This window comes from Lissotriton helveticus, chromosome 7, assembly GCF_964261635.1.
Source record: "Lissotriton helveticus chromosome 7, aLisHel1.1, whole genome shotgun sequence".
Classification (NCBI taxonomy): Eukaryota; Metazoa; Chordata; class Amphibia; order Caudata; family Salamandridae; genus Lissotriton; species Lissotriton helveticus.
This window is the reverse complement of record NC_136068.1, coordinates 785899808-785924682: the sequence shown is the minus strand read 5'-3', so window position 1 is coordinate 785924682 and position 24875 is coordinate 785899808. Positions and strand designations below refer to the sequence as shown.

General features: G+C 45.0%; 1 protein-coding gene across 1 annotated transcript in view; it reads right to left on the bottom strand.

Annotated features, from left to right (window-relative positions):
- Positions 1 to 12722: 12722 nt before the first annotated feature.
- Positions 12723 to 24875, bottom strand: part of LOC144769189 (serine/threonine-protein phosphatase 2A catalytic subunit alpha isoform) — a 204848-nt gene continuing 192695 nt past the window's right edge. Inside the window, exon 7 of the mRNA XM_078653208.1 lies at positions 12723 to 13447. Coding sequence (XP_078509334.1) covers positions 13375 to 13447 — 73 coding nt within the window. The 3' untranslated portion in view covers positions 12723 to 13374. The remainder of the gene's footprint in view (positions 13448 to 24875) is intronic.

Sequence of the window (24875 nt, the reverse complement as noted above, 5' to 3'; positions counted from 1 at the left end):
AGTGCGTATTCCTCCTTGTTTTTGTATGCAATACATAGCTGTCATATTGTCCGTGCGGACCAGGACAGTCTTGTTCAGAAGATTCCAGGTGATTGATGAGGAACAGTTTTGTTGCGTTGTCCACTTGCCCTTAATTGTGTGGTTTAGGAAATGGGCTCCCCAGCCGGCGAGTGATGCGTGCGCTGTTAGAACTATCTGTGGAATTGGCTCTAGGAACGGCCACACCCCTGGAAAGGACTTGTGTGTTCCACCACTGCAGAGAGCGATGTGTGCAGCTTTCCAGATCTGTAAATTGACCTCGAGCCTGATTCCACTGAGATGCTAAGCATTCTTGTACGGGGCACTTCTGAAGTCTTGCGTGAGTTGCTATGAAAATGCAAGATGCCATCATTCCTATGAGCTGCATAAACACTTGAGCTGGAAGGGAGTGTTTTGGTTGAAATTTTGTGATGAGGGTTTGCATACTTGTTATCCTGGCTGTATTTTTTATTTTTTTGGGCTTTATTGGCATATGCTAGAGTTTTAGAAGTGTCTATCGTGGCCCCTAGATACTGGTGTAGGTAGGAGGGCTGTAGATGTGACTTGGCGTGGTCGATTGTGAACCCCAAGTGGTGTAGCAGTAGAATTGTTTGGAGAGTGTGATAAACACACAGACTGTGTGACTTGGCTTTTACCAGCCAGTCATCCAGGTATGGAAACACATGGATCTGCTGTCTTCGCAAGTGTGCAGCTACTACTGCAAGACACTTTGTGAAGACCCTGGGTGCTATGGTTACCCCGAATGGGAGAACCTTGAACTGATAGTGTTGGCCGTCCACTATGAATCTTAGATATTTCCAGTGAGCAGGGTGTAGGGGAATATGGAAGTAGGCGTCCTTGAGATCTAATGTTGCAAGGACGTCGCCTTGTTGAAGTAGTGGAAAGACTTGTTGAAGAGTGATCATGTGAAAGTGGTCTGACTGTATGTAGAAATTGAGAGGTCTGAGGTCCAGTATTAGTCTGAGTACTGTCCTTTTTGAGGATTAGAAAATATAGGGAGTAAACTCATGTCCCTTGATGCTCTAGGGGAACTGGTTCAATTGCATGCTTTTGAACCAGCGAGAGAATTTCCTGTTTGTGGAGCATTAGATGTTCTCTGGACACGGGACGTTGTTTGGGCAGTATGTTGGGGGGAGTTGCAGTAAGTTCCAGTCAGTAACCGTGCTGGATAATTTGTCTTATCCACTTGTCTGTAGTGATGGAATTCCAGACAGGTAGGAACTGTGAGAGTCTCGTTCCGACCGGAGTGGAATGGTTTGGTAGTGGAGGAAAGTCAGTTTGTTAGTGGGGGAGGTGAGAGCATTGTTACCTCAGCCTCTCCCTTTGTTGTTATTTCCCTTGTACCCACCTCTGAAATATCCCTTGTTGGGGGATATTTGTGTGGGACTTTTGTAGGAGGAGGAAGCAGTAGCTGTATTTATGTTTTTGGATGCACCCCTATAAAAGGAGCGACAAAAGGAGCATCGTATAGCTGGAGACTGTAATTCTCCCATAGATTATGCAGTCTCCGTCTTTTTTCATTTTATCTAATGTGGGGTCTACAGCTGGGCCAAAAAGTTGTTCCTGATTGAACAGCTAAATGAGGATAGTTGTCTGCACTTCTTGTTTGAACCCAGAAATGCGCAACCATGCATGCCTTCGCAATAACACAATAGTGTTGATTGATCTAGATGCAGTGCCTGCTGCATCGAGGGCACATTTAATGGAGGTGTTGGTTATTAATTTGCCCTCCTGAATCAAATCATTGGCTTTGGCCTTGTATGAGTCAGGCAAATGCTGCATTAGGCCCTCAAGCTTGTCGTAGTGAGCCCTATCGTATCTGGCAAGTAATGTTGTGCATTAGCTATCCTCCAGTGATTAGCTGCTTGGGAGGCAACTGGTTTGCTGGAAGCATCTAGCAGTTTTCACTCTGTCTGGAGGGGAAGCATCACTGGAGATTTGGGAGTTGGCCCACTTCCTCGCATTGGTCACTACCAGGGAATCTAAAGGGAGTTGACCTTTAAAGTGGGTGGGATCACTAGGGGAGGGATTATATTTTTTATCAATCAGAGGATTGAGAATCCTGGTACGGACAGGGGTCTTTGAAGATGTCTGGAGCATGTTTGATGACACGTTTGAGCATGGGTAATGTTTGTACTGTCCTTTGTGACTGCAAAAGTGTCTACGAGGAAGTCCTCCTCTGTGGGGTCTGAAAGCATTTGCACGCCATGATATTGAGCAGCCCTATGAATAAGCTGACTAAACCCAATGTGGACATTTGGGGGAGATGGTATGGTTGGGCATGCCTCTGGATCAGGAAGGTCTGGAGGATCTACAGGGTGATTGTAGTCATTCCATGTGTCCTGTGGTAGGTCAGTGTCATCATCAGGATCATTTAAGGGGTCATTATTTCCAGCCCTACCTCCTAGGTCATCATCATACTGTGGTGGTGAGTACGGAGGAAGTATAGGAGACTTTGGAGAAGAGAAAGGCTTAGAAGGAAGAACTGGAGAATTGGGTCTAAATGGTGAACTTGCACAGTCCTTTTTCTTCAAAGGCACCTCAGGAATGTGTGGGGTATGCACTTTTCTCTTGTTCGTGGGGGATATTGATATGGCCTGTTTTAGGGTCCACATGCAGTGTTTTTGGTTTCGGATTGATGGGATCTGGTAGAAACAGTTCCTCCTTGTGTGGTTTCGGCGCTGATTTTTTCGGTTCTGAACGTGGTTTAGATTTGTGCTCTGGAGCCTTTGAAGGGGTTTTTAGGTCCTTCGGCTTCGGTGTCAAGTCTGAAATCTTTTTCGGATCTGAAGGTTTTTGGAGGTGTCTTTGGGTCCGAGGCCTTTTGGTGCCGAAGTACTTGGCGCAAGGCCCTTTTAAAGACAGCAGGATATGTTCCAGATTTCGAGGCACTGTGCTTTTGGGGCACCGATGTGAGGCTTGCTCGGTCCCGAGCAAGCCGGAAGGCTTTTCCTTTGTCTTCAGAGCCAGGCCTTGAGGCGGGGCTTCTGAAGTGTTCTTTTGGTCTCGACTAAGGCCTTCAGGTGAAGTTTTGACTGGAGCCTTCGTTTTAGGTGGGGTAGGGTCAGGGGCAGTTGTACTCACTCGTTGACCTACAGTGATGTGGTCATCGGAGTAATAATCATCGGCCTCGGATACGATGCAGAGTTCCTCCAAATTCTCTGCCTCTGGGACGTCGGCGCCTTCATCCAAGATATCTTTTGGCACCGATGCCGATGGGTCATGACGTGTTGTCGAGCCCGGCAATCACTGAGTTTTCTTGGATTGAAAGAAGGCGCAGGCCTGGCAATGTTTTTCTTCGTGTTCTGGCGAGAGAAAGGTTGCAGACCTTGTGATGGTCGCTGTGTCGAAATTTTGCTCCACACTGGGGACATTTATTAAATGGAGTCCTTTCCATTAGCCATAGGCCTGAATGGCGTCGATAGGCCCAGCGGCCTGCGTCGACGACCGGAACCGGGGATTCTTGAGTTAGTGCATCAAAGTATGTAAACGAAACAATACCGTCGATTTGGGATGTTTTGAGCATCGAAAGTTTTGGAATTACAGTACTGAACCGGAGCACCTAAGTTACCAGTTGGTGGAAAAAACAATCCAAGGATGGAGTCGAAGCCCATGCACACTATTGTCCAAAGGAGGCGTCACCTATCTTGTGACTAAAAAGACTTCTTCCAAGACAATAACAATGTGCAAGCATCGGAGCCCAACACCAGATGGCGATCTATGGAAAAGTATGAATTCTGAAGCTCATATGCCTCGAACATATATATATTGCATTATGATAATTATGGATTTAAACACTTTTTGCGTATAAGCCATGGATTCAGGCTTTTAATTCCTAAGCAATCTTGTAAAGTTAATGCCTGAATTTCAACCAGTCTTAGTGAGGTTATCGCTATGAGGAAAGCAACATTCCATGATAGGAATTGTAACTGAGATTTGTGCATTGGTTCAAAAGGTGGACCCATTAGCCTTGTAAGGACTATGTTTAAATTCCACTCTGGAGCAGGGGAATTCTTGATGGTGTCACCCTTTTTAATCCTTCCATGAAGGCTTTAATCACTGGCACTTTGAACAGAGATAAGTGTTGTTTATTTTGCAAGTATGCAGCTACGGCTGCTAGATGTAAACAAATGGATGTGTAAGCTAGCCCACATTGCTGTAAATGCAACAGATAAATGATCTGTACAGAAGCATCAAGTGGATGGATGCGTGTAAAACAGACAAGAAACCGTTTTCATTTTGCTGCATAACATGCTCTAGTAGCAAGTCTTCTAGCCTCTTGTAGAATATATGCACAGTCTGGTGGCAGTTTATAAATAACCAAACTCTAGGACTTCTTGAGCCAAATCGCTAGGTTGAGTTCTCTGGGATTTGGATGTCTGATTTCTCCATGGTTCTGAGTGAGGAGACAGGGTGTGAGATGTAGCTTTTGATGTGGTACCAGAGTTCTAACAGGGTGGTGTATCAACGTTGCAGAGTCCATGTGGAAGTTACGAAGATTAGTGTGAGGTACTTTTTTTTTCTGAGCTTCTGAACCAGTAATGGAATTAGAGGGAGAGGCGGAAAAGTGTAAGCAAATATCCCTGACTAATTAATCCATAGAACATTGCCCTTGGATGATGGGCGTGGGAACCTGGATGCAAAGCTTGGGCATTTTGCTTTGTGTACTGTGGTAAACAGATCTATCTTTGGAAAACCCAATTTTTTAAAGTAGGAAAGAAGAACTTGGGGGTGAAGTTCCCACTTGTGTACTTGCTGCCTTGTGCCTGCTAAGCAGGTCTGCAATCTGATTGTCTACTCCTGGAATGTGTTCTGCTAGGAGATAGATTTTGTGGTGAATCGCCCAATTTTGAATGCTTTGTGCAAGGCGCGACAGTTGGAAAGCGCGAGTCCTCCGTTTCTGTAGGTAGTACATTGCTTTCATGTTGTCTGTGCAAACTAAGACTGTCTTGCCTACAAGTTGGGTGAGAAAAGCTTTGAGTGCTGGGAACACTGCTAGAAGTACCAGGTAGCTGATGTGGAGACGTTTGTGATTGTCCGACCACAGTCCCTATACTGTGTAATGCTAAAGATGGGCACCCAAAACTGTTAACGATGCGTCTGTTGTCAGTATAGTCTGTGGAATCGGGTTTACGGAAGACTGCCCTTTTGCTAAGTTTTGAGGGTTCTACTACTGCAGAGTGATGAGCACAGCTGTCTACCAACACTAGATCGATTAATAGAACAAGTGACTGATTCCACTGACTCACTAGACATTCTTGCAGAGGACACATGTGAAGCCTTGCATGAGGTACGATTGCAATGCAGGATGCCATCATTCACAGCAGTTGCATGAAGACTTTGGCTGGTAAGGATTGGTTGGGCTGGAAATGTACTAGTGTGGCCTGAATATTGTGAATTCTTACTACAATGGAGTGGACAGAGCTTTGAGTGTGTTGAGGAAAGCTCCCAGATAAGATTGCACTTGTGCCGGACACAGGTGAGACTTTTGTACATTTATTGTAAAACCTAACTGGTGAAGTAGGAGCACTGTTGTCTGAGTGTGTAGAATAGAGTTCTGGTAAGTGCCCTCTTAGACAAGCCAGTTGTCCAGGTAATGGAAGGCAGGCATATGTTGCCTTCTGAGATGAACAGCTATTACTGTGAGACATTTGGTGAAAACTCAGGGGGCTGTGGTGACGCCAAATGGAAGTACCTTGAACTGGTAATGTTTGCCTGCAATCACAAACCTGAGATATTTGGGATGAGTGGGATGAATTGGAATATGAAAGTAGGCGTCCTTTATATCTAAAGTAGACAAAGTTGCCCTGCTGCAAGAGAGGAAGTATGTGTTGAAGAGTTACCATGTGAAAGTGCTCTGATAATATGTATTTGTTTAACTATGAGATATAGTATAGGTCTCAAGGAGCCGTCATTTTGGGGAATTAGAAAGTAAAGGGAAGAAACACCTGACCCTTGGTACTGAAGTGGGACTGGTTCTATAGCCCCTTTGAGTAATAAAGATTGCACTTCTTGTTGAAGCAAGTGATAGTGGCTTGGTGATATTTGGTGAGATTGCGGAAAAATGTTGGAGGATTGTTGATAAGCTCCAGGCAATAACCACGTTGAATAATTCCATGAACCCACTTGTCTGTTATTGATTTCCAAATGGGGAGAAAGTCTTGAAGTCTTCCTCTGATAGGTGTGAATAGTCAGAGGGAAGTGTTGGGAAGTCACGGTTTGCTTGAGGAAGGGGTAAGTGTGAGGTGTGATGTTTTTACCGCTACCCCCTGAGACTGTTTCCCCTATAACCTCCACTGGGAAATCCTCTTGTAAAAGAGGATTGGGAATTGCCTTTGTAGGAGGTAGTGTTCTGGTCAGTGCCTGTGGACTTGGACCCTCCCCTATAATAGGAGCACCGAAAGGAACCTGTATTGGAGGGAGGTTGAAGCGCTTCTATCAATTTTGCTACATCGGTGTCCTTTTTAATTTTTTGAGCGCTAGATTGACTACAGGGCCAAAAAGATGTTTTTTATCAAAGGGTATAGCAGGATGGATAGTTGGACTTCAAGTTTGAACCCAGATATCCGCAACCATGCACATCGTTGTAGTAAGATGCTAGCATTTACTGCTCTAGCTGTGGTGTCAGCTGCATCCAAAGTGCATCTGAAAGAGGCATTAGAAATTAGTTTTCCTTCCTGAACTAAATCCTGAGCCTTTGGCCTATGCTCCTCTGCCAGAACCTTAAGTAATTGTTCCATTTCGTCCCAGTGGGCACTATCGTACCTTGCTAGTAAGCCCTGTGTACTAGCGATACGCCATTGGTTAGGTGCTTGCGCAGTCACCCGTTTACTCGAAGCATCAATAAGCTTTGATTCTTTATCTGGGGAGGGGAATCCCCAGACGCTTGAGTTAGCCCTCTTTCTAGCATTTGATACCACTAAGGAATCAAGTGGTAACTGACCCTTAATAAAAATAGGATCTGTGGGGGGGAACATTTATATTTTTCATCTTCTCTACGAGTAAGGATTCTGGCATGGACAGGATCTTTAAAAATGTGCCTTTACATACCCTTGAGCATAGGCAGTGTCTGACTGGGCTTATGGGATCCTAGAGTGTCAAAGAGAAAAATCTTCCTCTAAAGACTTTATGTAGCTCCACCCCATTGTATTCTGCTGCTCTAGCAATAAGCTGTTGGTAAGACAGTGTCATCAGGAGGAGAATGCCTGGCAGGATAAAGATCTCGCTCCGTCTCCTATAGAGTATCAGTTGTGTAGTCCGTCCAAGGATCTGGTATTTGTGCATTGTAAGTGTCACCTGTGTGAAAATGAGGTAGAGGAGACTGACTGTGTAATTTGTAATGGATCAAGCTGTGGTGGAGAGGGAGGAGGAAGTGTATGGAAAGGACTAGTGCCTACACTTTTTTATTGAGAGGAATTTTGCATGGTTTATCATCAGAAATCTTGTGCTTGGATGGACTTTTAGCATGCATATGCCCTTTGTAAGGGTGAATGTACAGCCTTTTAAGTTTTGGATCCAGTTTAGGCGGTGCAGTGTCTATGTTTGGATCCAGTTGTTTTGAAGGCAAGTATTTGCTTTTCGGCACTGAAGTTTTCGGAGTCGAGCCACAATGTCCTTTCGGTGTCAAGGGTTTCAACTCCGAGGATGTTTATTAATTTTCAGTTCCGAAGGTTTAGAACGCATCTTGGATTTCTAGCTAAAAGATATGAGCTCGGAAGTGGGCTTTGGCCGACTCAGACCCGAGCTGGAAGGCTTTTCAGAGTGTTTCGTGCCAAGCCATGAGGCGGAGCGTTTGCAACCTCTTTTCAGTGCCAACCTTGCCCTTGAGGCAGAGGTGGTGCTGAAGCCTTAGATTTCTAACAGACGTTGAGGGGAGGGGAGAGAAGATGTTTTCAGTACTCATGTCCCCTTGTCCCTGAGGCACATCATCCTTGAGGTCGATCTTTAAGTCTGATCCAGAGTTAGACATAGCTGAAGCCATCTCCTCCTCTGCCGCCGATACCTCTTCTTGTTTGGAGTCTTCGCCGAAAAGGTCTGGTGTAACCTCCAACCGCTGCATCTCTCGACATCAAGCCAGAGGATAACAGAGTTTTCTTTTGACCTGAAGGATCGCCATGTGTCGCAGTCTTGCTCTTTATGCTCGGGGGACAAGCACAAATTACACACCGGATGACAGTCCACACGCAGATATTTCGCGTGGCAAAGGAGACAATTTAAATGGAGTCCATTCCATCAACAAGGAGCTGATCGGAAACAGATGTGCCGGAAGGCTGCCTGCAGATCTTCCGGTCTAAATGTCGAAGTTAGTTGAAATTCTAATCGAATTGCAGAAAGAGAAAACGCGTTTGAAAACAATACCATCGAGGTAGAGAGTACGCATGGAGGGGGAACCAGAGGATCGATTCGGAAGCGGAACGCAGCAATACCTGTTCAAACCCGATGGTGGAAAAAAAAAAAATCTAACAATGGAGTCGATGCCCATGCGCACTATCACCAAAAGGAGGAGTCACCTACCTCATGACTGGAAAGACTTCTTCAAACAAAAACAACTTGCAAACATCCGGACCCAACACTAGATTGCAGGAGTATCCAAAGCATGTGATCTACAGCTCACATGCCTCAAACATACTTTTCTGGATTTCCATGCGGTGCATTGATTTTGTAGAGGTGTCTTCCTCTTTGGGGAGGTTGGGTTAAAAATGTGCTCATGTTAAAAAACAGGTGCTGTGGCATTCTTTTCCACCCGTACTTCCTTGTTTATCCGAAAGTCCACAGTGTCTTGTGAAGGGGTGTATGGATGCCCATGTAGCCACCATGCAGATGTCAATGATGGGCACATTTTCCAAAGAGCCTAGAATTGCCTCGTTCCTTGTCGAGTGTGTTCTCTGACATGATGGCTGTGGTTTTCGTAGGTCTGAACCGTTTGTATTAATTACTGTGTGATGGTTGCCATGGTCACTAGTGTACCTTTACTTGCTCTACCAACAGAGCCGAAACGTTGGTATCCCTTAAAGGTCCTCGTCACTTAGGGATAGTACAGGAGTGCTCTACACATGTCTAAAGCATGCAGGGATCTTTCGGCCTCAGCAGTTGAGAGAAGGCGGGCTGCTGAAAAATGTTGTTAATGTGGAACTTTAACACTACTATGGTTAGGAATTTGAGATTTTTTTCTCAACACCACCTAGTCCATATGAATTTGAAGGCAGGGTTCTAAGTGGTAAGTGCTTGTAGTTTGCTGACTGTGCAGTCACGTGATGGCTATTGGGAACACAGTCCTTACTGTTCAGAACTTCAAGCCCATGCACAGGATGGACATCAAGGGCCAGGTCATCCATTCTGTGAGCATGGTGTACAAATTCCACAATGGTTTTGGCGCAGCTTTGGTTGGATCAACCTTCATTGATCCACTCGAGGAATCTCTCTAATGCTGGCATGGTAAAGAAACCTACCTGCAAGTTCTGTGGTGTAAGCTACTGTGGCTGCCAAATGGTGGTCAAAGAAGTACAGAGAGGAAAAAAGAGTAAGTCTAAGAGAAACTTCTGGATCAAACCACTAAATGACAGAATAATGCACAGCATGTAAATCCCCATATGCTGCAAAACAATGTGGATGAACACGTAGAGTCAATTACCAGCCAGATTAGAGTAGCGCCCGAGGCACAATCCAGATGAGATAAAGTGTGAATTCATTGAAGAGAAAGACATACTTTCAGATTTCCAAACAGGATACCGTCCGGGAAGAAGCACTGATTCTGCCCTCCTTGCCATCTGGGATGACCTACAGAATAGTTGACTGCAACGGGGTTGCTGCGCGACTCCTCTTGCACCACTCAGCTGCCTTTGACACAGTTGACCATGACACTCTGAAACAAAGACTTTATGAAGCCGTCAGAGGTAACTGCTCTAGACTGGATCGCGTCCTACCTTCGAAACAGAACTAATGTTATCAACACCCCACCTTTCTCGTCCAAACCGTAGTCCACAAAAGCAATGGTCCCTCAAGGTTCTATCATCTCGCCCATGCTTTTCAACATCTACATGAAGTCTTTACCAGTACTGATCAATAAATTTCACCTCACGTGCTACAACTATGCAGATGACACGCAAATACTCCTTCAACTGGAATGCCCCAAAGACATTGGAAAAGCACCATTTTTCAGCCATCTGAGCCGTGGATCAGTGGATGTGTTGGAGCCATCTCAAATTGAATGCTTCAAAAACTGAAATACTCACTTGTGGCGATTGGAAAAATTACAACTCGCTTGCCGCATGGCCTGATGAACTGGGATCACTGCCATAAGTATTGAAGGAAGTAAGAAACCTCGGAATGACCATGGACTCCAAGCTGTCGATGAATGTCCAAGTGGATAAACTAGCAAGATCAAGCTTTGCTACTATAAAAACGCTGCGACTAATTTTCCCTCATTTGGGATTTCCACAGAAGGTCCTAGCTACCATCTCCCTTGTTCTATTCAAACTCGATTACGCCAATAGCCTCTACCACGGATCACCTTTAATGACCATGAAAAGACTACAACAGATTCAGAACTCGGCTGCCAGACTACTCTTGCATATCAAACCACGAGACCACATCTCCCCTGCCTTGAAAGCCCTGCATTGGTTACCGGTTGCCAGAAGATCCACGTTCAAGCTGCTTTGTATTACCCACAAAGCAATACATGGAATAGGACCACTCTTCATCAGGAATAAAATCACCAAACACATTCAACAAAGGAACCTCCGCTCTAAAGGAGAATCTCACCTCAAAATTCCACCATACAAGATAAAAACCATTGGTGGCACATCCTTCTCTGTTCAAGCAGCCAAACTATGGAACTCTTTACCCCCCAACATAAGATCCACTGACAACCACCTTATCTACTCAAGATCTGGCTCTTCCCCACATAAGCACCATACGGAAACAGAAATGTACAGCATATCCCTCTGTATATAAGCATTTGTTTTCACTATAGATATGTACCTATCTTTGTGTATTACTTTATAAAACATGTAAAATAATTATGTTGTTAAGAGAAAATAATAATATTCATCAATAAATAAAAATCATCTTTGGTCTACATGTACATACTTCCATTGTGCATCTATGTACCTTCCATGTACTTCGATCTGTGTGTCTGTTACTTTTCTCCTGTAAAAGCATATCCAATGCACTACCCTATTTCTCATCCTGTGCCTCTATCAATATATTTAATCTAAACATACTTACTTTCTTTATGTATCCATATACTTTCAATGTATTTATGGTTCTATACATTTATCACTTTCGTCTAATTTAGCATTTCCAATGCACTAGCCTATTTCTCAGCCTATACATCTATCAATATATCCTCTACATCCACTCTCTTTTATCCCAAACCCCATACCAATACTATGATCGCCAAAATAACCCTTTCTAGACTCTCTCCTGCTCTATCCCTCCTTGCATCATCCGACACCTTTTTACTACATCGATCCCCTAAAACAACCCTTTCTAAACTCTCCCCTCTGACACCTTCCCTCCAAAACTTTTACTCATCCAAAAACATCTTCCTACTGCGAAGACCTAAAAAAAAATAAAAAAATCCTTCACTTTTATTCCTCCACTATCCTTTTCAATCAAAATTAACAGACTAACATGTTCACTTCTCATATTCAACTATACTAATATACTGCCCAAATAACTGAATAACATATCCTACTCAAATTACTTCATATTTCTACTATACTAATTTTCAACACTAATCCTTTATGGGTTCCGGAGTGGTGTGCTACTCGCCAGAAAAGCGCTTCAACACCCATCAGGGGTAACAAGTGCTATATGAATGCAAATCATTCTTCCCCTTTTATCCATCCGCTATCCTTCTCACTCAGTAACAGACTAATATCCACCACTGAAATTACCTCATATTTCACCATAATAATTCACCACTAATCCTTTATAGGCTTCCTGAATAGCATGCTCCAACAAGCGAGCGATAAATAAATACAAACCTTTGTCCTCCTCTATCCTTCTGCTATCATTCCAAATCCAAATAACTGACTAACCTATCCACCACTTAAAATGTACTTGCATGTTTCGCTATACTAATTCAACACTAATCCTCTATGGGTCCCGGAGTAGCGTGCTACCCGCCGAAAAAGCTCTTCGACGCCTCGTCAGGGGTAGTAAACGCTATATAAATGCAATTACAATACAATAAGAGCCACATAAGAGGGCACTAGTGCAGTCAACACAAAGGAAGAAGGATGCATCAGTGAATGAGTCACTCGAGCTGCAAAATTCTTAAAGCAATAGCATCTCTGCCTGCACTAGAAGCATTCCAAACTCTTAGGAAGCAGGGAGAGCCAGAATGCCAGTACATTCCTGTCTTAAATACTAGAAATGAAGTACATCTAACAGACATGGGAGATCCTCTTTGGCATGACCTGTTCTGAAGATGCCATTCTCTACTGAAATATTTTATTGATGTGCTCAGAATCGGAGTCCACACGGCTTTTACCATCATATGAGGACAGGAGTGGGTAGAGACTATACAGCTTGCACAGAGCACAAGTTTAAAACACTTTCGCAACCAAACTGCTTTCAGCACGGGTATTAAGTACATTTTAAATTAATCAGGACAACTAGATACATTGCAAAATGGAGCAGACTTGCATGGTAGAATTAAGATTTAAAGTATTCAATGGTTTTCTTCACAAGTTTATTATGAAAAAAATACTGCAGAACGCCTGCAGTAATACTGCCTTACAGAAAGAACAGTTCTGATCAAAACATTTTCTGGGCTTTGACGAGAACAACAAAAAACACTTAAGGAAGAGAAAATGAACAATGAGTGGAAACAGAAACCAACACAATTAAATAGAATTCCCTGAAAATAAACAAAAGAAATCATAAGTCAATGAGGAGGCCTTGGGTGTGTATTTTAAAATGTTCTTTAGGCTCCAATGATTTATTGACACTATCCTTACCTATGTCATGCAGAGTATAGCTAAATGGAAAATTCATTCTATTCACAAGGTGTTAATGTTTACATCTTAATTTTTGCAGCTTTTCTGAGAACGCAAAAGTAACCACAAATAGTGCTGTGCCAGAAACTATTTTCCTGACCAACAATGTCACACTTCAGCATGCAATAGTCTGGTTCTTCCTAAGGGAGTCGCAGCTGTTGACAGGTAGCTTTTGCATTCTAATATGGCACATCTTTTGGTCCATGTGAAAACAGTCAGTTTATGAATGTTAAGATATGTTCTGACACTTTGGAGTTACTGTTGCTCTTCTCATTTTCGCAAGGTCGAAGAATGGTTCATGTCAATACTGTACAAGTGTAAAATCTTTCTACAGGAAGTAGTCCGGGGTGCGACGAGTAACATGTGGTTCACCTCTGCGGGGTGCTGGATCAAACTGCAAACTAAACAAAGGACAACGTTCTTTGAGTGAAGAAATGCCATTGTCAATGCATTATAAAGTAAGAAAAGCTAACAAAGGTGTGGTCCCTCCTGTCACCCCAACATCCACGTTTGTACTTTCACTGTGATTAACAAATTTCAAACCTTGTTTCTGGTGATGTCGGTACACAAATCAAACATTCCCTTTAAACACTTCTGCTTTATAATCAGATGAGACTATATTTACTTCATGCTGGAATGTTAAGTGTAAATGTTCATAAATTAACAATACAATTTGCTACATTCAGGACTGATCTCCTCCACTGCACTCTTCAAGAAAGAGGTGAAAACAATCCTTCTGGCCAAGATCTCCTGATCGTTATAGATGTTGGTTCAGAGACTCTGCATTGCCTTATACCACTGCTCACCCTATCCCTTGGCACTATACTCTATTTGTTGGGGGCACTACTACGCTACTCTCTTACTACCGACCAAGATATGTTACACGTTGGTTTTCTGATCCACCTAAACACCTCTGTAGTGATCAATGATTTGTGCTATCCTTTATTACTTCCTTACCTGATTGTATATGGATTGGTTTTATGTATGTTTTATTATCCATGTTATTACCATGCTATTGACTATTATATTGTTCCCATTATCTCTGTTGACTCCTACTGCACCTACCCTGTCTTGTGAAGCGCTCTGATATCTGTAAGGATCCTGTTCGCGCTATATAAAACTTTGAATAAATAAATAAATAAATAAATAAATAAATAGTGTTACGGTACAATGAATATGTAGCAAGTGCTCCAAGATGCAGACAATAAAATCACCATTCTCCATTATCACTAAATTCCAGGTAAGAATAATACCCTACTAGAAAATTACCAGCGTGCTTCACTTAACGTTTATTGATCCACTGCTTTTTTTTTTATTTACCAACTATGAATTGTGACATGTTCTCTTAGACACTTTACTGCAGAGCTCTTTTCCTGCCAGTGCTGAGCCCTTGAAGTTCAAGGCACTGCACACAAACTTTTTCCAACAAAAAGGTATCAAAACCAAAGCTGGATGCTTCCCCTCATATTGGAGATTCTAAAGGTACCCATGGTTTGTCGATTTTAGTGCAGGAACTCAAGAACATGGACAAAATTATAGCAATGCTTTTTTTTTCTTTACATGGAAAAATTAAGTGCATCTTTTTCCTAATACAAATGGCATCAACAAAAGGTTGTCTTATGCAGATATCCACCCTTTCACAGCTTTCAGGAACAAAGTTTTGTTAAACACACACACACACCACCCCTCCCCATTGCAGACTGTGTGTCTTGGTGCAGAAAAAATTGAAGAGGCAGCATGGCACACATCCCTGTGTACCATGCCTACAATCTACTGCCATGTCACAGGTAAGCCACCTGTGTGTGTGTGTGTGTGTGTGTGTGTGTGTGTGTGTGTGTGTGTGTCTGTGACTCTGAGTGTGTGAGTGTGAGTGTGAGTCTCTCAAACACACACGATTACCATAGTTTGTATGTTCTTTTAAATGCAAGGATGGTCTGTATAGGGAATCTAGAATCTGATCTAACCAGCATTCCCTGTGACGTTGGGCAGTCTGTTTCCACTGAGTACTACGAACCTTGAAAATTGCAATCTTCCTAAGAGACTGAGTAAAAATAGTTTTGTGGAATTTACAGAGTTTCACATATTAGGACATTTGCTTAATGTCTGAGGGTATTTGCTAAACATTAAATTGATTCCCCCAACCTTGTTTAGCCAAGGTATTTAACTCCTCTGAATAAACAGTAAGCAATACCAACAATTTTGATAGGTGCACTTATTGGAGATTTTTAGCATAGTGGGTGGAGCTGTAGGGGAGAAATGGAAGCAGTGGCGGCGGCAATATTGGGGGCGGGGTGGTGGTGGTGCATCGGTGGGGGGGGGGGGGGGGTGAGGGAGGTAAGGGGTCATCCACATCTCCAGAGAAGCCAGTGACTATTGCCATGTAACGGCCATGCTCATGGATCGAGCAACAAGTCTGCTGAGTCTATGCCAGATTGTAACTGGTTGGATACAAACTACATTTTTTTCTTGTCATTTGGCAAGTTGATCCATAAGATTTTACCAATTGCTACAGTTCATGCACCTATTGTCCCAGTAGGTAGGCGGCATTAGCACTGCTCTGTGTTGGAAGCACAGACTTTGTGGCCCACACAATAAAGTCTCTGACTGTTGTCAAGTGCTGTTGGAAGGCATTGGGGTTCTACTTTGAGAAGAATGTTCAGAAAATCTGGCTTTCCAGTGAAAAAGAGAAGAAACAAGTGAGGCATCACCCAGAGCTGGCCGCTGGCTATCTGCCTATGCCCACCCAAACCTGAAAGGAGTTTCTCTCATGCAACAACGTTGGTATCCAAGAAGGCTTCACTGAAAGGAAGCAACGGCTGTACCACTGAGCAAAATCAGTTACAATGTTAACTTCACATCGGCAGAAGGCAACGTGAATTCCAAGGCTTCAGACAATTTACAAACCACTGTGGTAAAATAATAAATATCTTCAAGGAGGGCCTCAGGGGTAGGGAAAGTCAACAGCAGTATAGTAGGTCTGTGGGAGTTTCCTGTGCCGAAAGGGGCTATGACTGAGCAGGGGGGCACACCCCCTTTTTTTTCTTTTTAGCTTCCAACTTACCCTTAGGTGCCTGAGCCCATGGATATGCATCAAGCCTGCAGGGATATGTTTCTCTTTGGGGAGTGGCTTAAAAAGCTTAAGTCATCCTCAACATATCCAGCAACACCAGCTAGAAGGCCTCGACTGTGTGCGAGTTAACCAATGGACCCAGAGTACATATTTTTTGGGCCCCAAAATCTCATCTGATGACGTGAAAGTCTAGGGTTACTGAATGGCATTTAGCCTCTAAAAGGTCTCAGGAGTGGATCTTTTTCCTCAAAGGAAGAGGACAACCTTCCTATTGCACCTCGTGTTTTGATATGACAAACTTCCTTAGGCTAATGATCCATAGTTAGTGACTTTTGCTTAGGCAAAGGAGATTGTTTGGGTCTTTGGCACCCCACTGGCGATTGCCTTTAAGGGTACAGTGGGACAAGAGTTACAGAATGCACCCTTGTGTTCTCAATCCGTACACCACATTCAGATTCAATAAGGATCCAAAGGAAACCTGATCTTGCAGCACCTTTGAACAGGCTTGACCCTTGAAACCTCCAGAGGAGATATTTGACCTAGCTCCTGCTGAAGAAGTCGGTCAGTGAGACAAAGTTAGCTTTGGACCCATGTGGTGGAGACAAAAGAAAACACAGCATGAGCATATAGTTTGACCTCTAAAGTGCTAGTGCAGTTTTTTTCCAGAGGCAGAGTTGTGGCGATTGAAAGACACTGCTGGGAGACATATTTCAGGGTAAGTGATGCCAGAAAGGATAATTCATAAAGGTGGGAAATCTGGCAGAAAATTTCTCTTGGACAAACACACTATTAATGAAATATAAAACCAGAAGACTGAGCTAGAGTGATCTACTAATGATGATTGAGGAATTCTCAAAAGTGTAAATGGTTACGGGCGTGGTCAACAATTTACACCATGTAATTATTTGCCTTTTTTTTTTTTTTTTTAAAAGAACGAGTTTACTATATTACATATACTGGAGGAGACAGCAGCCATACTGTTCTCTGATCAATGGTAGAAAAGAAAATGTTACTAGCTCTGTAAGCATCTGTTAATGGCAATGTACAAGCTCTGCATACACCTGCCATTTAGTGTTGGGCTCTGACACGTATAACTTGTTTTTCTTTGAAGAAGTCTTTAGAGTCTCAAGGTTTAGTGACTCCCCGTATGACTGGTAATGTGCACGGGCATCGGCTCCATTGTTAATGTTTTCCTGCACAGCGGGTGAGGATGGAGAATAAAAAAATTACATGGACGACTATGCAAGAACAAAGTAGGAAAGAAAAAGGACATCAAACACCCAAAGGCTTCCGGGGAGATGGGTGGGCACATGTGAAGCTACAACACTACATGCCACGAACAGATGCTTGCAGGGTAACATTTCCCGTTTGTAGCATGTGTAGCTGTAGCTACACACTGCATAGAATGTAAAGCAGTTTTCCCCCCGAAGGAGTGGCTAGCCAGAGGACGTTGCAGGAGATGGGAAGTGTACATGGTAGAGCCTGACCTACTGGAACATGTTGCCCTGCGAGAACATCCACACAGTAGTGTTTGATGAAGGTGTGTGGTGTGGGCCAGGTAGGTGCCCTACAGATATCAGCGATTGGGATATTACCCAGAAAGGCCATGGAGGGTGCTTTATTACGGGTACAATGCGGCCCTGGTGAAGAATGGAGCGGTCTTTTGGCTTTGGCGTGGCCGGTTTGAATGCACTTGGCTAGCCAGCGAGCTACCCCTGCTTTTGAACTGGCATTGCCTTTGTGTGGTTTAGTGTAGGTGATGAATGGCATATGTTTTCAAAAATGATTTTGTCCTATCAATGTAGTACGTGAAGGTTCTCCTTACATCTAGTGTGTGAAGGGGTCTCTTTGCCACTGAATATGGGTGTGAGTGGAATGCTGGGAATTCAACTGTCTGGTTGAGGTGATAAGGAGAGATCCCCTGGGATAGATGCTTTGTGTTAGTTCTAAGGACTAGCCTGTCAGAGTGAACCTTGAAAAAGGGCTCTTACAGCTTGGATCTTGCTCACACCTGAGAGAAGTAATTATGACTAGAAACACTACTTTTCAAGACAAAAATTGGAGGACACAAGAATGAAGGGGCTTAAAAAGGGAGTCCCGAGAGCCTAGTGAGGAACACATTGAGTTTCCAGACTGGACAGGGAGTATTCTGGAAGAGATAACCTTCTGAAGTCCTTCAATAAATGCTTTAACTACAGGTTTTCTATTTTGTAGGTATGCTGCCACTGCAGCCAAATGTAAAAGAATTCTTGTGTAAGCCAAGCCTGAGTCTTGCAAGTGAAACAGGTAACAGACAATATCTTGCACTGTTGGCTTTAGTGGATCAATGTGTTTGGGTAGGCAGTAGTGGACAAACATCTTCCACTTTGCCACATAACAGGCTCCGGTAGCAGGGCAGCGATCCGCTTTGAGGATGGACATACATTCAGGAGGCAAACTGAGGTAACCAAACCATAAGACCTCAGGAGAAAGATCGCCATATTGAGCTGCCTAGGATTGGGATGCCTAACTGCCCTGGTGTTAAGTGAGCAGCTCTGACCTGTTGGGGAGCTTTTTGTGAGTGACTACAGACAACTCAAGAAGGGTTGTGAACCTCGGCTGCCTGGCCCACATTGGGGCTACTCGAACGAGGGATGCCGGCCGTAGCTTCTGAATCACATAAGGATTGCAAGAGGCAGAAAAACAGGAAAATAGCCATGACAAATTCATCCATAGTACATAGCCCATCAAATGTGGGTGAGTAAACCTGGAGGCGAAGCTTAGGCATTTAACGTTTTCAGTACCTGCAAACAAATCTATGTCAGGAAACCCCCAGCACTGGAAGTACAGGAGCAGGACTAGAGGATGGAGTTCAAACTTGTAGACGTGTTGCTACATCCTGTAGACCATGTCTGCGAAGTTGTAGAGGCACCTGGAAGTACTCCACTAGCAGATGTGCTTTGCGCTAAAGCTGAAGAGCTGGAGAGCGTGTGTGCTCCCTATTTTTTTTTGTAGGAATACATGGCAATCATGTGGTCATGCCCTGTACAAGGCCTCTTCCCCAGCCCCCCCACCCCCACACACTCCCCCCAACCCGTGAGAGAGGTGTCCATGGTGATAGTCATCAGGGAGACTGGTTCGAGGAAAGGCCTGTACTGCAACAGATAGCACTCCAAAGAGTATGGGGTGCTGGCCCAAATCAACACTAGATGCTCCCTTCGATCCCTCCTGCTTGTGTCGCCAGGCACTGTTGGAGCAGACACGTGTGTAAACAGATGAGGGGAATGATGGTGATGGCGGAGGCCAGAATGCCAAGGAGGCACATTACTGTTCTCACGGTTAGCTGAAGATTTGGCTGATAGAGGCAGCAGGAGCCAAAAGGCTTGTACCCGTATGGGGCATGGGATAAGCTTTTCCAGTCACTAATTCAGAATTGCTCCTTGGAAGGGATATATTGGCAGCGCTTAGAGGAGAGGCTTGCCCACGTTGATGGAGAAACCCAGATCTAAGGTGATCTGAATGTGAGCCAAACACTGCTGCCTGCTTGCAATCTTTATCAGCCAGTCAAGTGAAGACTCTGGGGGCGGTTGTTACCCCAGAGGGCAGAACTTTTAATTGAAAGTGCTGTCCACTTAACGTAAACCTGAGGTAGCCATGATGTGCAGGGTAAATTGGGATATAAATATAGGAGTCCTTCAAGTCGCCATGCTGCAATAGTGGAATGATGTCCTGGAACGTGACCATTTGAAAATGCTCTGACAATGTACTTGTTGAGGGGCCTGAGAGGGCAGTCTTTCTTGGGAATTAGAAAGTACAGGACGTATTCTCCTTTGCTGTGAGGTTCTAGTGGCACAAGCTCTATTGCCCCCTTGAGTAAGAGTGCATTTACCTTTTTCTGAAGGATTCACTGGAGTTCTGGTGCAAGTGTGTTTGAGGTGGAGGAGCATTTTGTGGTGGGGCAGTAAGTTCAAGGTCGTTACCCCCGCTCTATAATGGACAGAATTCATTGTAATGAAGTGATGTTTGCCATGGTACAAGGAACCCTTTGCAGACATTCCCCGAAAGTCAATGCTTGGCGGGTTAGGCTCCCTTAGGTAGTGTTATTGGAGACTGTTCGCCCTTCCGCTACAATCTCCTGTGGCAGTCGTTTATACTGATCCGGGAGGTGCAGGATCAGGTCTCCCATCTCATCAGGCTTGGTCATATCTGGATGATAATAACTTCCCAACCTCCCAATGGGTTGCAAATTGTGTAGCAACTCGTTTCCCCACCGCATCGATTTCCCTGCTTTCTTTGTCCTAAAGAACATCCACAGTAGCCTGTACTTTTGCAGGCAGTGTGCACTACCAATGACTCGGCGGGAGCTGACCTTTGATGTAGGGTGGGTCCAAACAGGAGGGCTTGTATTTTTTTTGTCAACTCTCAGGGTGTCTTTCCTTGCATTAATTAGGTCTTGGACAACATGCTGTCCTGCATAGGCGTAAGCACCCCCTTAAGCATAGGCAAAAACTGTGTCGACGGAGTGTGAGGGCATTTCTACCAGTACGTCTTCCCCTGCAATGGTTATAGGTTTACTTTGTGGAAAGTGGTCACCCTGTGAATGACCTCATGGTAAGAGGTGGTATACTGTATACAAGATGAGAGGGAGAAGGAATACGCCTTACTTTACCCTCCTCAAAGTCAATACATACACACAAAAGAAAGTAAGGTAACAAATAGTTTTCTTACCTGTCGGTGTAGTTTTGCAGCTTGAAGATCTTTCTGGATTCACTATGCTGTGCATTATTCCGCGGTCTTGTGGTTGGGTCCGGATTCGTAGTCTTTTCTTTGTTTTTTTTTTTTTTTTGTAGCCCAGGTGGGCGTCGGCGTCACACCCCTTTGGGTGTATTTCCGGTGACGTCGGCATGCTTCCTGCGGAAGCTCCCACTCTTGGGCGCCATCTTCGGGTTCTTTTTTTCCGTGTTTCTTTCGTTTCCGAAGTAATGGCAATGTTCTATTCAGGTGATATTTTACCGCTTTGTACCTTCAAAGTCTTTTCCACTTTTCTATTTCCACCTCTTCTCTCTCCAGCCTCATCTTTCTGGCGGAGGTGGGTGGGTTCGCTAGTGAATCCAGAAAGATCTTCAAGCTGCAAAACTACACCGACAGGTAAGAAAACTATTCGTTTTGCAGCGTGAATCTTTCTGGATTCACTATGCTGTGCATAGATTTTGTAGCGGTTTCTCATCTCTGTGGCGGTTGGGTGGAAGATGAGCGTTGGGTATTGAATATGTGCTGTAGCACTTTCTGTCCAACTTGAGCTTCCTTGTTCATCTGTATGTCCACACAGTAGCGCTTCGTGAACGTGTGCACTGAAGCCCATGTTGCCGCCAGGCATATGTCTTGTATGGGTGTGTTAGCCAGGAAGGCGATTGTAGCCCCTTTTTTCCTAGTGGAGTGGGCACGTGTCCCCTCTGCTAGCTCTTGTCCTGCACGCTTGTGGCAGAGTTGAATTGTCTGTGCGATCCATCGTGCAATGGTCTTTTTGGTTACTGCCTTTCCCATGTAACTGTTGGCGAATGACACAAAGAACTGTTTTGTTTTCCTGTGTCCCTTCGTCCTCTCAATGTAGTGCATGACTGCCTTTCTGGCGTCCAGGGTGTGCAGAGCTCGCTCTGCAGCAGTTGTCGGTTTTTGGAAAAAACTCGGTATCTGTATAGACTGGTTCATGAGAAATTTAGATACCACCTTCGGCATGAAGTGTGGGTCAGTCCTCATCACAACTCTATCATTGTGTATTTGTATGTAGGGCTCTTGTAGCGTCAGAGCCTGAAGCTCGCTTACTCTGCGTAAGGACGTTATTGCAACCAGGAAAGCTGTTTTCATAGTTAGCCTCTTTAAGGACGCCTTGTGGATTGGTTCAAAGGGCTCCTTCATGAGTTCCGTTAGGACTATGTTTAAGTTCCATGCAGGTGGCGGCACCCGCTTGGGTGGTGCGATCCTTTTCGCTCCTTCTAGGAATCTCTTCACCACCTGTGATGTGAAGAAACTCCTGCAAGTTTCTCCCCTTGTGTAGGCGACTATCGCTGCCAAGTGAACACTCAAGGAGGATGAGCTAAGGTTCTTCTCTAGCAAGTGAGTCAGGTACTTTAGCACTGTGGAGTCCTTCTTCATTTTATTGTGAAGTCTTTCTTGTCTGCACCATATTGTGAACCTTTTCCATTTCGCAACATAGCACTTCCGAGTGCTAGGTCTTCTTGCCTCCCGAAGTACCCTCAGGGTACTTTCTGGCAATCTTAAATGTGCGAACTCTATGTCCTCAGGAGCCACGCTACTAGGCTCATGTTCTCTGGCTCTGGGTGGAGCACCTCTCCGTTCTGCATGGAGAGTAAGTCTTTCCTCCTGCTGAATCTGTGGGGTGCACACTGTGTCATCTCCATGATCTGCGAATACCATGTCTGCCTCGCCCACTGTGGTGCGACCAGTATCAGTGTCATGTTGCTCGCTCTGCATTTGCTCAGTACTCTGCATCAGTGGTATCGGGGGAAAGGCGTAGGCAAATGTCCTTGACCAATCTATCCATAGGGCATTCCCTAGTGATCCTTCCTCGGGCTGCCTGGATGCGAAGTTTTGGCATTTTGCATTCTGGCGTGTGGCAAACAGGTCCACCGATGGAGTTCCCGACCTGTCGAATAGGCGCCTTGTCTCCTGAGCATTGAGCTCCCACTCGTGGGATGCCGATGTCTGCCTGCTGAGCCAGTCTGCTTGTATGTTGTCCTTCCCTGGCAGGTGTATGGCTAGCAGGTCTATCTTGAGAGGGATGGCCCATCTCCATATCTCCTGTGCCAGCGTTGAAAGCGGGGCTGACTGTGTGCCCCCCTGCTTGTTGATGTAGAACATCGCAGTGGTATTGTCTGTTTGTATCAACACCTTGTGTTTGTACAGTCTTGTTTGAAAGGCTTTCAGTGCAAGGAAGATTGTCTTCAATTCTAAGTAATTGATGTGCTTTGTCGCATCTGTTGGTGTCCACAGACCCCTCACCTTGAGCTCCTCCATGTGAGCGCCCCATCCCTTCAGGGATGCGTCTGTGGTGATGGTCACTGTTGGCGTTGGGGGCGTTCGAGGCTTTCCCCTTGCTATGTTCTCCATGGTCCACCATGTCATCTCCTTCTGCACTGCGTGCGTTACAACCACTAGATCCTCCCAACTGCCTGTAGCTTGTGACCATTGCTCCTGTAGCCATTCTTGAATGGGTCTCATGTGGAGTCGTACATTCGGTACCAGGTGGATGCATGATGCCATCATCCCCATGATCTTGCTCGCAGTCCTCACTGTCCGAGCTTGTCCCTTCCGGTAGAGGCGAGTTTCCTTCACCAGCGCCCTCGCCCTCTTCTCGCTGGGGAACACCTTGCCCTGTAAGGTGTTGATCTGTGCTCCCAGGAAGATCTTCACTTGTTCTGGCTCCATTGATGATTTCTTCCAATGGATGGAGAACCCCAGGCTTATGAGCGTGCTTGTCACTGTATGTGCGTGCAGCTTGCATTTCTGGTATGAGTTTGCTTTCACCAGCCAGTCGTCCAGGTAAGGGTATACGTGTATCCCCTGCCTTCTTAGGTGCGCTGCGACTGCTGCGAGGCACTTTGTGAAAACTCTTGGTGCTGATTTTAGACCGAAGGCCAGTGTCGTGAACTGGTAGTGGCTTTCTCCGACGGTGAACCTGAGCATGTGCTTGTGCTTTCTGTTCATTGGAATGTGCAGGTATGCGTCTTTGAGGTCTATTGTGACCATGAAGTCCCCGATCTGCAATTGTGGGAGCACCTCTTGCAGGGAGGTCATTTTGAATTTTTGCGTTCTTATGAATTTGTTCATGAACCGTAAATCGAGAATGGGTCTCATTGTTTCGTCTACTTTTGGTACCAGGAAGTACGTTGGGTACACTCCTGTGTTTCTTTCCTTGAAGGGTACCCGTTCTATGGCCTGCTTCTGCAGGAGTTCTTTTGCTTCTTCCTGAAGGCACTGCAGCTGCTTGCTTGCTAGTGGCTTTCTTTTTGGTTTTCTGCTTGTTGACCTCCCCTCCAACTCTATGCAGTATCCGAATTGGATAATGTTGAGGATCCATTTGTCTGATGTGATTTCTCTCCACTCTTGGAGGTGGAATCTTAATCTTCCTCCCACTGGTGTCATGTGGTCGTAGGTGTCTAGTTTGTCTTGACCCATCTGTACGTGCTGCCCCCTGGGGTCTTTTTTGTGGGCGGGCACACAGATTTTTTTGAAGTCACTTGGAGGTGGGCTGCTGCCCCCCTCTTCTATTTTGTCCCCGTCCATTTCTCCCTCGAAAGGACTGGCCTCTTTGTCGGTACTGCCAGGACTGCTTCCGATGACCCTGCTGAGTCTGCGAGTCTGCCTGGTGCGTTTGCTGGAAAGCCTGGTGTGATGTACCTGGCTGGTTTCCGCCTCTCCCGCCGGGCCTCCGTGACGGGGTGCCCCTCTTGTTCCCACTGAACTGCAATGCTCCCATGGATCTTGCTGTTTCGTTATCTTTCTTCAGTTGGCTGAGCGTTTCATCAACTGTTGATCCGAAAAGCGTGCTGCCGTTGAACGGTGTGTTCAGGATGCTGTGTTGCACCTCCGGTTTGAAACCGGATATCCTGAGCCAGGCGTGCCTCCTTTCCGTGACGCCCATCATCATGAGCCTGCTGGCGGTGTCTGCCCCATCCAGGGCCGTCTTAAGGCAAGAGTTTGCCGCGTTTTTTCCCTCTTCAACCAGCTTTTCGGCTTTCTATCTGGCATCCTGGGGCAAG